This window comes from Gobius niger, assembly GCF_951799975.1.
Source record: "Gobius niger genome assembly, chromosome: 13".
NCBI lineage: Eukaryota > Metazoa > Chordata > Actinopteri > Gobiiformes > Gobiidae > Gobius > Gobius niger.
Genome location: NC_136864.1, coordinates 3,668,491 through 3,683,985, shown reverse-complemented (window position 1 = coordinate 3,683,985; position 15,495 = coordinate 3,668,491). Strand labels below are relative to the sequence as shown.

Sequence of the window (15,495 nt, the reverse complement as noted above, 5' to 3'; positions counted from 1 at the left end):
CGTGAAGGAGCAGCGACTCTACTCCGAGCTCCTCCCGGGTAACTGAGCTCCTCACCCGATCTCGGAGGGTGCGCCCAGCCACCCTGCGAAGGAAACTCATTTCGGCCGCTTGTATTCGCGATCTTGTCCTTTCGGTCATGACCCAAATCTCATGACCATAGGTGAGGGTGGGAACGTAGATCGATTGGTAAATCGAGAGCTTTGCCCCCGACTCAGCTCCCTCTTCACCACGACAGACCGATACAGCGACCGCATCACCGCACCGATCCGTCTGTCGATCTCACGCTCCATCCGTCCCTCACTCGTGAACAAGACCCCGAGATACTTGAACTCCTCCACTTGAGGTAAGGACCCACGCCTCAAAAATAACTCCTCCAGACAGCTCGAGCGTCTCATCTTCTCTCGGGTCTATTTTATGATCGATGACAAACACAAACGCTTCGTCTAAACTCGCCCTTTACACGAGATAACAACAAATAATGCAAGTCTGCGGTAAATACGAAAGTAGAGAAATCTGACGTTGATGTGAACGTTCCGCTAATAGCAGCAAAACGCTTCCTGTTGAGGTTAAGGTCAAGGTTAAGGTATACTTTATTAATCCCCTTAGGGAAATTCATTCTCTGCACTTGACCCATCCTCAATGCCACAGGGGCAACCTGTAGGAGCAGTGAGCTGCCAGCGTGGACTCGGGGACCCATCTCCATGATGTGCAGCTGGGCTGGTGGTCAGAAACACCTGGCTGGAGGATTCACCTATTGTACATGTGAAGCACGAGCGCTACCCGCTGTATTACCGTGCCGCCGTGTTGTCCCTACAAAATAAAAGGCGTCAATGTTCCAGCCGCTGGAAGAGTGTTTGAAATGGTAGTTAATAAATGAACCTAATATTATGGGTTCAAATGGACACAAATCTTGTCTTTTTTTATTTTCCTGGTAGTCAGTTTTGCTCAAATAGAATTAAAGGCCTGTCTCTAATTTTGGTCTGGTTCCAATGAAGGCCTGGTCCCCGATGCGCTTGAGTAAATAATGGCCCCGGCCTATATTAGAGAATTTACGGTAATACAATACTGGCTAGAAAAATTGAAAGATGTTTTTTCTTTTCACTTATGCAACCCTTTATAAAATAAACAATCTGTGCTTTTAACAAAGACTACAGGAAGTAGCCGAAACCAGTTGAGCAGGAAAACGAACCTTCAGTCTTATCTAAAGAAGATGATTTTTTAAAAGATACACATAGTAGTAGTAGTAGTAATGTGTGTACCTTGTCCCCAGAGGCGGAGGTGAGCACAAACGTAGAAAAGACGGGCAGCTGGTACTTGGAGTCGAGGGGCCAGCTCTCGACGGTGGCGCCCATGGGCAGACAGAAGACTGGCACCGACTCGGGCAGAGGGAAGGACTCCAGGTCCGCGGGGGGGTACCGGCTGATGAGGGCTGGGAGGGAGGGGGGAGGAAGGAAGGTAAGATTTGTATTACTAAATGAAAATAGTGTTGTCAAAGCACTAAGATATCTGGGATTTCTGACGCATTCCTTATGAAACTATGAATCACTGTTGTTTCATGGCTCTTTTCTCCACTGTTTACATTGCAATAGTTTCAAGGAAAATGCAGCAATTCTCAATCTGCTGTTACATGAAAATTATGACGTGTCAACAGAACTCATTAGGAACAATGGGCCTCATTCATGAACATCTTCTTAAGAAACTTCTTATACCCCGTTCTTAAGAAGGCAGTGTCAGGAAACTGCACCAGATTCACGGCACATTCTTAAGTAGGAAAATCCTTCGCAACTGTGTTCTCAACGCGTGCATGTGAGGACTAATTAGCAAATGTCACCACCTCTGATTCACTAAAGGCAGTAAAGGAAGAAATGAAGGACCAAACATGATTCCAAAACTAATAATAACCAACAAAAAACACAAATATGTTCCAAAGTATTAGCAGTAATAATTGGTGCATTAATCAAAGTAGACTACAAGTGATATTACCAACTTATTTCTGGATAAAGGCATCTGTAATTTATGATGAGGATACTTACATTCTGGAATTAATTAATACTTGATTTAACATGTTCAAATATATATGACTCAGAATGTTGGGTGACATCAGGAGCAGATCATGAACAGAACTGGAGATTTGTTTGTGCGTAAGAGTCCTCCAGACTGTTCTTAGGATTTGTTCTTACAGAGGAACGTTTTCAGCTAAGGACAAGTTTTGTGAATGCCAAAAATCTTCCTAAGACGGCCTTAAAGGGGCTGGATGCAAGTTGGCCATTTTATACTCACTACTGCCACCTCAGGCCATACGTGTAACTGCACCTTCTATATTAAGCTTGTGCATGACGGCAATTCGGACCCGAAGTGACACCTTTTTGAGTGACAGTGCAGGATTTTAGAGGCAGTTGTGGTGAACAGGTCTGGGCTCATTCTACACATTAGGACATTGTTGGAACATGTAGGGGGAGGAAAATTCTCCATATAGTCCCTTAAGAACAAATTTGTGTGTAAGGACGTGCTGAGAACTGCAGTGCACACCTTTGTCCAGCAAATGGCTCCGTGCGCCTGATACATGAAGTGGCAAGAGAGGACGACAGTTTCAATTTCCTAAAAACCTTTGGATGTTGGGCCTTTAATTAAAGGTAGGTCATTAAAATGAATTTATGGACCATTATATGACTAAATATGAATGTGAGAAGCTGGAAAACCTCATAATGGCGATCGTGAGTTCAGTGTTCTAACAGGGCTGTGACATGACCGTTCTCCGTGACTCCTGGTTTGTGCAGTTAGAGACATGAAACTACCTCCTTCAGAGTTTTCAATGGAGCCCGGAGACAGAGGACAGAGACATCTATCCATATGATGATAATATAGCTAGCCATTGCTGAGTAGTTATTTTTGCCAAATCCACCCTTAACTCCTCATTGTTCAGGTCGGAGTCACTTAAAACTAGTCCGGGTCCAACCAAAAAGACTGCAATTTGGAAATCCAAGTACAGGTTCTGAATGTGCAAGTCCAAGACCGATTATAACAAAGTCCAGTTGATCTTTGTTGCTAGTGACACATTTTCACAGCAGTTTTGACTCAACAGATCCTCAAATGGTTTCTTAATAGCAAAAGCAAACATTCAGAGGACTTGAGATGAGTCCAGTCGAGATCAACGAGTCGGAAGGTACTCACTGGCCTCGAACACCAGGGCGTTAGCTTTAGCCACCGCTCGCTTGTAGCACAGGTACAGGGCTGGACCAAACTGTGGACACACAGAAATACAAAAGGGTAAAGATAAACACCACAGTAGAGGATAACGGGAGGGCATGTGACTCTCACCACGCCGGTGTTGAGGTTCTTGTCCACCCTGCAGAAGGTGTGTGGGGCTGTGTCCCCCTTCGTGGGCAGCAGGAGGCAGATGTCAGTGACCCCCAGTGCGTGCAGGCCTTGGGGGGACTCGGGGGCCCGTCTGTAGGTGAGGAAGACCCGGTGAGCCGTGGGCGCCCCTGAGCTCAGAGAGGCCGAGCGGCTGTAAGGCGTGGTCTCGATCACAAACCAGCCGGGCTTCAGCGGCTCCTTCCCCTCGTACAGCACCCTGCACCGGAGCAGGAGAAACAAGACAAACAAGACGGCATTATCAAGAGGAGAAGATTCAGTGTTTAAGGTGAAAGTATTGATTCTTCACTCAGTGGTTGAAGTGGAGATTTTGATCTAGTTTCGTACCTTTACATGTCAGAGTATAAAAATAACAAAACTTACCCCGTATGTTTATTTTATGATTTATTTTATGACTCCGCAGCTACGAAAAGCCGTCTTTCACACGGGTATTCATTCAGAAATATTGACAGATTTTACATCCACGAGGCCTGCAAAGGGTCCCCGCGGTACAAGACGTTCAAGGCTTGTTTTCTCTGAATGAGGATAAGGGTCCACTCGGGCAGCGGGTGAGCCCTTAAAGGAATAGGCCACCGTTTTTACATACTAAGATATGTTCTTACCTCACTTTAGTCGAGTTAATATATCCCCGTCTGGTCTTTGTCCGTGCGCTCTGTCACGCAAACGGAGCACATACGCAGCCTCTCCCACATGTCACATAGCTCCGAAAAAGCTCACGATAGAAGCTACCAAGCTCTTCCACGTGTTCCCTATTTAAATAAAGTTACGTGAAGTGTTTTCATGCGAAGTATATTTACCCAGAAATGTAACATGTCGATTTTATAAGCAAATAAAAAGGGGGACTATATTGTGAGGCGTAATGATACGAGGAGTAAAACGTCCGCGCAGTAACTCCTAAAGGTTATTGACGGAAGTGAGCGGGGGGAAGTCTTTAGGAGTTACTGCGCGGACGCTGTGCTCCTCGTATCATTACGCCTCACAATATAGTCCCCCTTTTTATTTGCTTATAAAATCGACATGTTACATTTCTGTGTAAATATACTTCGCATGAAAACACTTCACGTAACTTTATTTAAATAGGGAACACGTGGAAGAGCTTGGTAGCTTCTATCGTGAGCTTTTTCGGAGCTATGTGACATGTGGGAGAGGCTGCGTATGTGCTCCGTTTGCCTGGCAGAGCGCACGGACAAAGACCAGACGGGGATATATTAACACGTCTAAAGTGAGGTAAGAACATATCTTAGTATGTAAAAACGGTGGCCTATTCCTTTAAAGTCGCTCATACAAACTTCAAACTTTCCAGTCTTGGACTTAATAATATTTTTAAGTTTTTTTTTAAAAGGGATTGTTTCAATATCTAATTCCAAGCCTGATTTATTTAGCTTTGAACCCCAAAAAACAAGCCGGAATTTGCGTTTTTTATAGATTTTTCACTCATGATTAGTTATATGAAAAACTAAACAAGATCCTCTGAAAAAAATCGCACTTACTAATACGTCAATGAAACCATACATTTTAATCTGGCTCAATCCCTTATTTAGATTTTGAAAAATTGCAATACAATTTTTTCTCACATTTATACCAGTAATGTTCAGCAAAAATTTCAAATCAATATCTCTACATTTATTTTTTTTCCCCTATTCACCTGCACTGCCTTAAATGAATGGACATATCATGGAAAATATACTTTTTTGAGGTTTTAATTAGACTAAAAAAAATAGACTAAACCTGGAAATTCACTAAACTTGTGTTCAATACAGAACTGATGATTTGCATGTATTCTCACCACCACCACCAGAAGAGTGTGTTCTGATGAATTCTGATTAATCAATTACAAAAGGTTTAGTGCGATTAAAAATATGAATCAAAATTAATCACACTTTAGCGGCACAGACACTTTTTCAGTTTACTTTTTCCTGCAAGGGCGTAAAGCAATAAATCATTTTACTGTTTATTCAGTACACTAAAAACATGTACAATAGGCCAGGATGTATGAGAGTGTGTTTGAGAGTGCGCATGGGGGACGACGGATGAAAATTAGCCTAAGGCTACAATCCGGTGTGGCTTGTTCATTAACTTGCACTGTCCCTACCAAATAAACCATAAATAAATAAATAAAATTCACACCGTTAAGCCACATGAGCTTGTTTAAAAAGATTATTCTCCAAAATAAGTCAAACTGCTCTTGTCAAGGCGATAATTAACTCGATTCAAACATTTTAATTGAGTCCCACTACCAACAGTGATAATAATAACGGTCTAATAGAGCGTTTTACAGTTTTGTGCATTATTCACTCGCTCCATGCATTTAAAATTTAAACTCCCTGTTCCCATGTATGAAGCGTACCCCAGGTCCAGGATGGGGGGCTTGTCGTGCCCCCTCCTGTAGCAGAGGAACAGGTGTGGGTTGTTGATGAGTCCGGCGCTGAGCTCGGCCGAGTACCCGCCCAGGGTTTTCTCGATGCAGGTGAAGCCCTCGGGAACTCCCTCGCCCAGCCCCCTCGCGATGATCACCAGGTCTGTGACGGGCTCCACCCCTCGGCCCCCGGCGCCCGCTCCCCTGCCCTCCTCCTCCAGGGGCCGCCACGGGCCGCGCGGCTCCAGCCCCGCCACCACGAAGTAATCCACCAGCTGCGGGCATCGCTCCTCCGTCATACCTCCTGCCTGCCCTGCCCTGGAACAAGAACAGGAGAGAGTGGGTTAGACCACATTTAGAAACGTTATTTTGCAATTGTTTGTTTATCAGACAGTGGAATGTGCTGGTTCTTCTCAGCTGGACCAGGGGAAAGTATAATGTGATCCATCAAAAACTTCTTCTTGTAGCGAAAGTACAGTACAAACAATAGAATAGAGAGAGATACAATATTGTGTTAGGACGACTGAATGGAATATGGAGAGTTTAGTGTCACATGATCATCGCTCGGCCCAAAATGAGAGTTTGACAGATTTGAGATAAAAACCCGTCTCTCTGCACCTGAGCCTACGCCGCTACACGTCGCCACAGGAAACAGGAAGCAGATGCCGTCCTCTTCCTGTTTTGGGCTGACCTTCGACCCTGCTCCTCTTCTTCCCCAGTGAACACACGCGTCACTTTCACCGCAGAGGTTTCCGAAGCGGCACGAGGAAGTTCACGCCGCGTTGGCTCCTCGCTGTCAAAAAAACGCCCTGCTGCGACCGCACTCTCAATCTGAACAGGTTTAAAGCCACACGGCGGAACATTTCGGGCTATGTGCCACCGAGCCACAATGTTTTGATCCGTTTAGGGAAGGTGTATACGAGTCTTCATGATTATTCCAGATCAAACAGGTCTGTCTCTCTTATATATACGGAAATCTCAGGAAATCAAAAACTCTGAAGTTGATAAAGCATGACAAGAGGAATGTAGAAGTATGTCGTCCATGTTGATGTAGACTTTAAGAGACTTTATGTAGACTTTAACAGACTTTATGTAGACTTTAGCATTTGATCGATGAGAGGCTCTCAACATGTTCAACTAACAAACAAAAACTGCATCCCTCCGAGCAAGAGGCAACAGTAAATTCAGGCCACGTTGCTTTCTATTTTGGATTATGGTGATGCCATACACGCTTCCACTGCATCTGTACTAAAGGCCCTCAGTACTTTTCCATTCTGCAGATGCATCACAGGTAATGGTTATAGGACTCATCACTGTGATCTATATGGTCATCTCTAGAAGCAAAAAGAGCTCTTCTTGGTGTCCTGCCTGAATATTTGTTATATTTAAAGTGATAGTCTGGAAGGTTAAATAATTTACGTAAAGTAACTCATTTATGTACGTATGTGTATATATACGTACATAAATGAGATACAGACCACAGATGTTAAGACACGAAAGCTCCTAACCATGCACGGAGGGTTCCACCCCAAATCCAGCACCCTGAGACTGTATACTAGCTGTAAGGGAGGAGGCTAAGGACTAGTGAAATGAACAGAACTGAATATTTTTATTAAAGTGTCATGCGCGTATCTGCCCAGTCCACATGGGCTTATAAGACACTATAAACATAATGTAGAAGATGGCTGTCTTAACAATATCTTCAATATACAATATGCATTTCCCTGTAAAATCAAGAATCTGGATACAAAGCTTTCAGTCTCATTGTCCATGCTTTCTCCACATATATACATATATACATATACATATACATCTCTGTTGAAAAACATTCTTTAATATGAATGTAAGACTAGTAAGCGTGAGAGTCACTAGGCTGAAACATCCCAGATCCATAAGTACATCAAGGACAAGGCTCCAACAGATGATGTGCTCAGTGAATGTCTCAGACAATGGGGAACAGAAGGTGAGGCGGTGGACGTCCCGTCATGGGAGGACAAGCCCCTACACGGCATGTACCACCAAAACATAACTGAAGTGGCAGATATCAAGAAATCCTACCAATGGCTAGACAGAGCAGGACTAAAGGACAGCACAGAGGCTCATCATGGCTGCACAGGAGCCTTGAGCACCAGAGCAATAGAGGCCCAGATCTACCACACCAGACAAGACCCCAGGTGTAGACTGTGCAAAGAGGCCAATGAGACAATCCAGCACATAACTGCAGGGTGTAAGATGCTGCAGGGAAAGCTCACATGGAGCGCCATAACCAAGTGGCTGGTATAGTGTACAGGAACATCTGTGCAGATATAGGCTGGAAACCCCAAGGTCAAAGTGGGAAACACCTCCAAAGGTGGTCGAGAATGACCGAGCCAAGATCCTGTGGGACTTCCAGATACAGACGGACAAAATGGTAATGAACCAACCGGACATTGTGGTGGTGGACAAAGAGCAGAGGAAAACCGTTGTGGTCGACAAAGCAATATCAAGCGATTTCAACATCAGGAAAAAGGAACATGAGAAACTAGAGAAATACCAGGGGCTCAGAGAAGAGCTGGAGATAACCTGGAGGGTGAAGGCATCAGTGGTGCCCGTGGTGGTTGGGGCACTCGGGGCAGTGACCCCCAAACTGGAGGAGTGGCTCCAGCAGATCCAAGGAAATACAGACATCTCGGTCCAGAAAAGTGCAGTTCTAGGAACAGCTTCTAACAACTAATCAGAGTCTAGTATCCTAGACATTTGTGCTTTAAGAACTTGCACTAACTAAAAAAAAGGCCGAACTAACACAGTTCACACATTTTTTTAATAATCCATTATTGTAATCTCTGTTTAATGTAAATATCATTTGAATGTTTAAATATTGAAGTTGTCTCGTCCGTATGTTCAAACCAATATTATTGATGCAAAACGAAAATTAAAAACTTTGTTAAGTTGTGTTTCCATACCATTCTACTTTAACTTTACCATCTGGTCAGAGCTGAATGACCTGCAGTGACCCTCAAAGCTACACGGTTTCCTCATGAACCGAGTGTTGAAACCTAGAACTAAACCAAGTCTAACTTGGTACAAATGTGGAATAAACTTATGTCTAAACTGGACTGACCAGAAGATTGAGCAGCAAAAGAGGAAGTGAGACTGTTTGAGGAAGTGTTTCTTAAATTAAATCTTTAAAAAGAGGCTCACAGCTGTTCACACCACACAGTGCAACAGGACTGTAGAGTGAAACGCAACCAGGGGATTTTCAAAGTAAAAGACTCAGGCAGCTGTATAAGAGGCCCAGGTTCTCGCAGTCGCATCGAAGACTGATGGACTATGATGGACAGTGCAATAAAAATGAAAAATATTGAATGAAAGAAAAATGGCATCTGTTCAATTCTGATAAAACTTCTCTTAAAAGTGTCGCCTACTTTACTCAAGGAAAATGTGTAAATTACCTAATTACTAACCAATCTGCTGTGAAAAAGTAAGACAACAACGCTGCCCAAGGATTGACTTCCTGTTTCAATCCAGCACTCCAAAATAAAAGCACCATCTTATTCATTAATTCAGCAGTTCATTAGTTCAACTTTCTTTCTGCCCTACTACTAACAGACAAAACAAAATGTGTGTATTGTGTATGTTGCAAGTATCCGCTGAACTAATCAATGAGACGAGCTGTGTGCTTTTATTTTGGTGTGCCAGATTGAAACAGGAAGTCACTTCTTGGACGGCGTTGTTATGATTTAGAGTCAATTGCATGGGAGAATACAGATCGTAGCTTCAGCAGAAGAAGAAACGGCCAGAGTGAAGGCGATTGTTCAAAACTTTGTGAAGGAAGTTACACTCACTGATCTACGTCACAGTTAGGTTTTCTTCCAAAATGGGGCTGCATGTGCTGAGGCGGAACAGGAAGTGTGAGTCTTCAGAGGAAACGCAGACGCTGTGGTTAAGTCATCTTTAGATTACCGAGCAGGTGCTACGCTCCAATCTCCCTCCTCACGACATTACAGAACTACAGCCGTGATTTGGTTCTGTCGTTGCAAAATCCAAGAAAGTCACAGGATTTTGCAACGCTTTCTCACATTGCGCAGCCCTAGAAGTAAAAATGTAAAGCCCCCAAAAGTATATTTTAATAAGCCTTTAATGATCTCGCAACCGAGAAATTCACTTGTTACATTCAGCTCTCAAGAAAACACGCAGGGTGTGAAAAATAGTCAGGAAATGTGCAAATAAAGAGTGAATAGATTTATCTTAAACAATGACAACCAAAAACTTTAGGGACAAAAAGTATAAACAAAAGAAATAAAATAAACAGATTATAAAATGTGTCAGTATTGGCAGTGCAGGTTTACAGTCATAGTACATGTGGTAGATAAAGTGACACAGTTTGATGCTGCCTTCATGTGCTCTCATAATAATAATAAATGCTACAAAATATGTATCGTATCGCAATATTTTTAGCTGAAATACCAAGTATCGATACTTTATCACAATATGCACTCTTTTGTTTTCCAGTAACAGCCCTTTGTTCCATTTTGTGTTAATGCACTTCGATGTCAAATGCCAAAGGACAGAAGGGACCAGAAATGGCAAGAAAGTGTAAGACTCCTCTGTATAAACAGATTAGCGCAGCACAGTGGTGCAAACTGGAGCCACTGCAGATCCAGAACCACAGATTCACAGCCTTCATGCCATCGCTAAGCTAGGCTACTATAGAGTTCGGGAATGTGATGTCATATCGCTAAGCATTATGGGATTAGCAGTAATTGTAAACTAATGGAGATTTTAAAAGTTAAAATACTGGAGTTATTGTTCACATTAAACACTTGGACACCGCAGTGTGTTAGATGTATACACCAGCAGTAACTCAGCAACTAACGGAATTATTCCACGGCTTTTTTCTCCACTTTTTATACTGTTCTTAGCTATTGGTAGTCAATGGAAATGTATGCAAACAGCTGCAAAGATGGCGGATCTCCATGATAACTGTGGACTTTCCCGAACTCTATAGCCTGCCAGCTAGCCTGCCAAAATTCAAAGCTAAAAAAAAGCCAACTGGTGAAACTACTGTTATCAATACGCTATAATATATAGAATGATATACATTATTTAAAAACATATTAATACAAAAAGACTGTATCGGATCAGTATCGAATCGGTATCGGGCAGCATGAAGTGTCAAAATTTCGGATCAGGAGCTCAAAAAAGCGGATCGGTACATCCCTAAAACAGATGTTGTCGCTTTATTTTGGAAGGGCTTTTGTCGCTCTAATTGCGAAAGCTTTTAGCGTACATGGGGTTTAGGGAAAATAAGTTTAAAGCAGTACTAAGTAACGTGTTTGCCTTAATAAATCCTTTTCGTAGTCCCTGTGGGGGTAATACAAGTGTTTATGGGATGATTGGAGGGTCTTTCATCTCCCCCTGGTGTCTCTGGACAGAAAACCATGTTTGCAACTTGACTGCCACCGATCCGGAGAAAGCAATACACACTAATAGAATCACGAAGAAGAAGCTAACATGCTAACGGGCAACAGTATTTACAGCCAAGTTTGAGTGAAAAAAAATATTTCCATTGCATAATTGAATGCACAATATCCCTCTCTCCCTTCGCCTTTCCTGTCAGCGTAGTATTTACTCTCCAAGACAATTAATCAAAAAATTAATTAAAAAATCGTAACTTGCTACTACACCTGCAGTTGCACTTATGGCCTCTAGGGGGAAGAGTTACTTAGTAGTGCTTTAACTTCAGCCTAAATAAATATTTTTCATTTCATTTATTTCTTTATCTATCAGGACAATGTACAGTTGCATTATGCTCGTGAGCAAACATGCCTGTACCAGACTGTAGCTGAAGCTAATTTCCATCTGTAGTATTATAATTTCAAGGACGATGATGTTGTTTAACTATTGTGTCTTGTATTTGTACTAGTATCGGACTGGCCCCTAAGTATCGGATCGTGACCAGGCCTGGTAAATAGAAAATTACACATGAATGCCGCCTCATCTTGTATTTTCCACTGGGAAACTGGGAACGTATTTTGATGCCCGAGTTCCCGATGAGATAACCTTTGACCTTATGACTATATTGTTCTGAAGCCGACACTGTGCATTTAGCTACTCATTATTAATGTCATCTTTTCCACTGGGACGCCGTGTGCACTCGTGATTTCCACTTCACAAATGGAAAGGATTGTCTTTACCGGAGCACATGTGTGTCTGCAGTTGTGCCTTCGCTGCATCTTATCTCAGAGCGAGAGCGGGAGGACAGAGTGGTACTAACTTCTCCATAACAGAGCACCATTGTCTATAGACACAGTCACTGGACAATGTCTGTTCTTATCCATGATTCACTCCTGTCCTTCTTCACTCCCCGGCCCAGTCCCGGTCTAATCCTCCTGGCCCAGTCCTGGCCCAGTCCTGGCCCAAGCCCTGTGTTATTTAAAGCTTGTACCAACTGAAACAGGAGCCCGCCTAAATTTAGTGCCGTGTTCTCAGGCCACACAGAGCCATGTAAACAACACTTCCCCATTCACACGTGTCAGCGAGCGGGAGTCGAACCAGTGACAGCCTCCTGGACGGGCTAACACCTCTGCTGCAGTGACCCGGCCCCTGGGTTAGACATTCCTCGAGTTCCTCCCATTGCGGACTGATTGGAAACAGATTTTTGTGGTGTAACAGTGGTCCCGCCCAGCTGTGTTATTTGGGTGAAATATCGATGAGCTCACACAAGGCGGAGGGGCCACAGAGCTGAACATGTGCGAGTTATGTAACGAGTATGAAGAGCTACATACAGGACTGCAGAGAAGAGAGGGATAATCTATGAACGGTTATGTTTAATCTCCTGACATTAACATTCACTCGGTTATTGTATATTTACTTTCTGCGTGTGCTACAGAGGAGGGGAGATCAAATCCATTACTGTAAATGTATCAAGCACGTCTTCTTTCCTTTTGGTCCAATACATTTAGACCAGGGGTGTGAAACTCATTTGGAGCAGAGGCCAAAAATGTAGTGTTGGTCGAGGGCCGGAACAAACTAAGCATTTTTGATACATTTTCAATACTTGCTGTACATTACCAATGCATATTTTTAATGTGGGGGGTTGTATTTGTTTGTTGTTTTGTAAGTTGGAAAATACCGCAAAGGCCACAAACTCAAGTGACAAGTGAATTAGGGCTGAAACAACATTGATCAATCGACGACTAATCGATTGTTGAAATAGTCGACAACTATTTTAGTAATCGATTAATCGCTTTCTGGTTCACATAGACTCAAATAGAGCAAAAATTACATGAAAATGTAGTATTTTTGATGAAAACTTACGTTGTTTTTATAGCAAGTGTATGTAGTACACTTTGTACATTGCAAATTTCATGAATATCTGTTTGTGTCTCATCCAATCAGAAGCAGAATTAGCATCAAGAGCCTCCAACAAACATTTACTTTACGTTTACTCCATCAACACGTCCTCAAGCGGATCCACTTTAGCTTCATGTGATAAAAAAATAGAAAAAATAAAATGATCCTACACCATTCACCAGGGGCGGACTGGCCATATGTCCATTTTGGAAGAGCACAGAAGGGCCACTGGCTCTAGGGCCAGCAGTATGGCCTCTCAATTTTCCCTTTAACCTCTTACCCTCCGCCTTAACTGAGGTTTACCCAAATCTAAAGCTTAAAAGAAAAGCATCAAAATAGCGGCGAAAACAAGGATGAAAAGCAATGACAAAACATGACCAAAAAACTGACAAAAACGTGAAGAAGCAAATCAATGAAAAAGCAATGAAAAAAGCAACAAAAACGTGATGAAAACATGCCAAAAAGCCACTTAAAAGGAATGAAAAAGCAACAAAAATCAACCAAAACATGGCAGAAATTTGACAAAAATGTGGTGACAATGTGACAAAAACTTACAATCACTCTTGTAGGTCTTAGCTTTCAAATGAGGCGTGTCTCTGTTTCTCTCCAGTCGAGAAGTTTTTAGATTTGCCGAACTAGAGAAAATGCACTTGGTTAAGAGGTTAAAATATGTCTTTGTGGAAGTGTCGTATAGACTCTAATTTGGGCCAGGCTGGTCCGAGTCCAGGGCCGTTTTTCAGTCCCAGTCCGCCCCTGCCATTCACAGCCAAGCGACTAATCGATTAATCGTAAAAATAGTCGATAGATTAATCATTACAAAATAATCGTTAGTTGCAGCCCTAAAGTGAATTTCTTCATCGTGAATTTACTCCGGAGGTTCGCGTGGGCGCCACCATGAACTGTGCCCGCCCCTTCTCTCCTATCAGTTCACATACGACTGGAGCAGTCAAGATAAATCAGTTACGAAAACAAAGCCGATTTCAGGGCGCGCAGAGAAACGGTGCAGTGTTGACTTTAGTTTGCTTGTTTGATTGTTTACTTTATTGTCCCTGTAGGGAAACTTGTCCTCTGCATTTAACCCATCCTTCGATGCCGCTGGGCGACCCGTAAAGCAGCAGTGGTTGACCGCAGTGCCGCGCCCAGTGACCCATCACCTGGCTGGAGGATTCACCTATTGCACATGTTTTTAGTGGTAGGGGAAACCAGAGGAAACCTACGCAGGCATGGGGAGAACATGCAAACTCCACACAGAAAGGCCCCGTCCTGGTGGGAATCGAACTCCAATCAATCGACTAAACATCAGATTTTAGCGGCGAACATTTCCCCTGGTGCTCTGCTTAAATGAACGGGCTTCGCGCTCGACCGGACGTGTCAGGACAAAGGAAGTGCTGAGACAAGGCAAAAAGAGGCAAAAGTGGGCGGGGCGTAATAAGTTCTATCTCATCTTAATTTGTGTTTTTGGAATAAACTGGCTGACAATTCATGTCTCCTTAACTAATGACACAGTGACCTGCATCAGTCCCACTTTATGTAACTGTACCAGAGGCTCAGTGCAGCTGCTTTAGGTTCAGGTCATCTGAATACTTCCTCCTCCACACGACTCATCAGTGCCACCAGGCAGCAACTGCACAGTGTCCTGTTCTTAACATAACATTGTGTTCTCCATGTTTGACGCTCTGGGAGGTGGAGGTGGAGGTGGAGGGTGTGGTGCGACCTGACGCTTTTAAAGGCTGATTTTGATATTAGTATAAGAGGCAGTGCTTGAACTAGTGATGTTTGCTTAGTAATGCCTTGCGGCTGTAAACTTCATTGGCATCAGCTAAAGCTACTATTTAGCTACTACTACTACAAGCAGGCCGGTTATAATATAAGTAGTAATCATGTGTTGGGTCAACAAAAATCCTCTTTCAGGCCAGATTTGGCCCGCAGGCCTCGAGTCTGACATGTATAATTTAGACATAGCTTCTATAAAGGCTGTAAAGTATAAAGTTTGCTTTGTATTAAGTCCTTTTATTTAACAGTTTTTGGTACATACACATTCACCCACATTCATCTGGTCCTTTGGAATTCAAAAGTGATCAGTGCAATAAGGATCGGAGCTCTGAGGCTAAACGTGGGACTCTGTGCAATAGGAGATAGTGCAATACATTGTTACAAGTTCTGTCCCGTCGTTTGTCATATTCTGTCTCGCATGTTTATTGTCTGGGTTCAGCTGAGCTGGACATGTCCTGTATTCACCTCATTCCGGAAGTTCGTGTGGGCGTCGCCATGAATTGTGCCCGCCCCTTTTCTCCTATCTGTTAACATGGGACTGGAGAAGTCCACATAAAATCACTCACTTCACACATCAATCGACTAAACATCAGATTTGAGCGGAGAATATTTTCCCTCGATCTCCGTTTGAGCTCGACCGGAAGTGTCTGGACAA

At 43.1% G+C, this 15,495-nt stretch overlaps 1 protein-coding gene across 1 annotated transcript in view; it reads right to left on the bottom strand.

Annotated features, from left to right (window-relative positions):
* Positions 1-15,495, bottom strand: part of dennd4b (DENN/MADD domain containing 4B) — a 39,199-nt gene that overhangs the window by 18,693 nt on the left and 5,011 nt on the right. The window contains exons 2-5 of the mRNA XM_079569670.1: positions 5,724-6,050; positions 3,320-3,575; positions 3,173-3,242; positions 1,261-1,430 (exon numbers count right to left, since the gene is read on the bottom strand). Coding sequence (XP_079425796.1) covers positions 1,261-1,430; positions 3,173-3,242; positions 3,320-3,575; positions 5,724-6,031 — 804 coding nt within the window. The 5' untranslated portion in view covers positions 6,032-6,050. The remainder of the gene's footprint in view (positions 1-1,260; positions 1,431-3,172; positions 3,243-3,319; positions 3,576-5,723; positions 6,051-15,495) is intronic.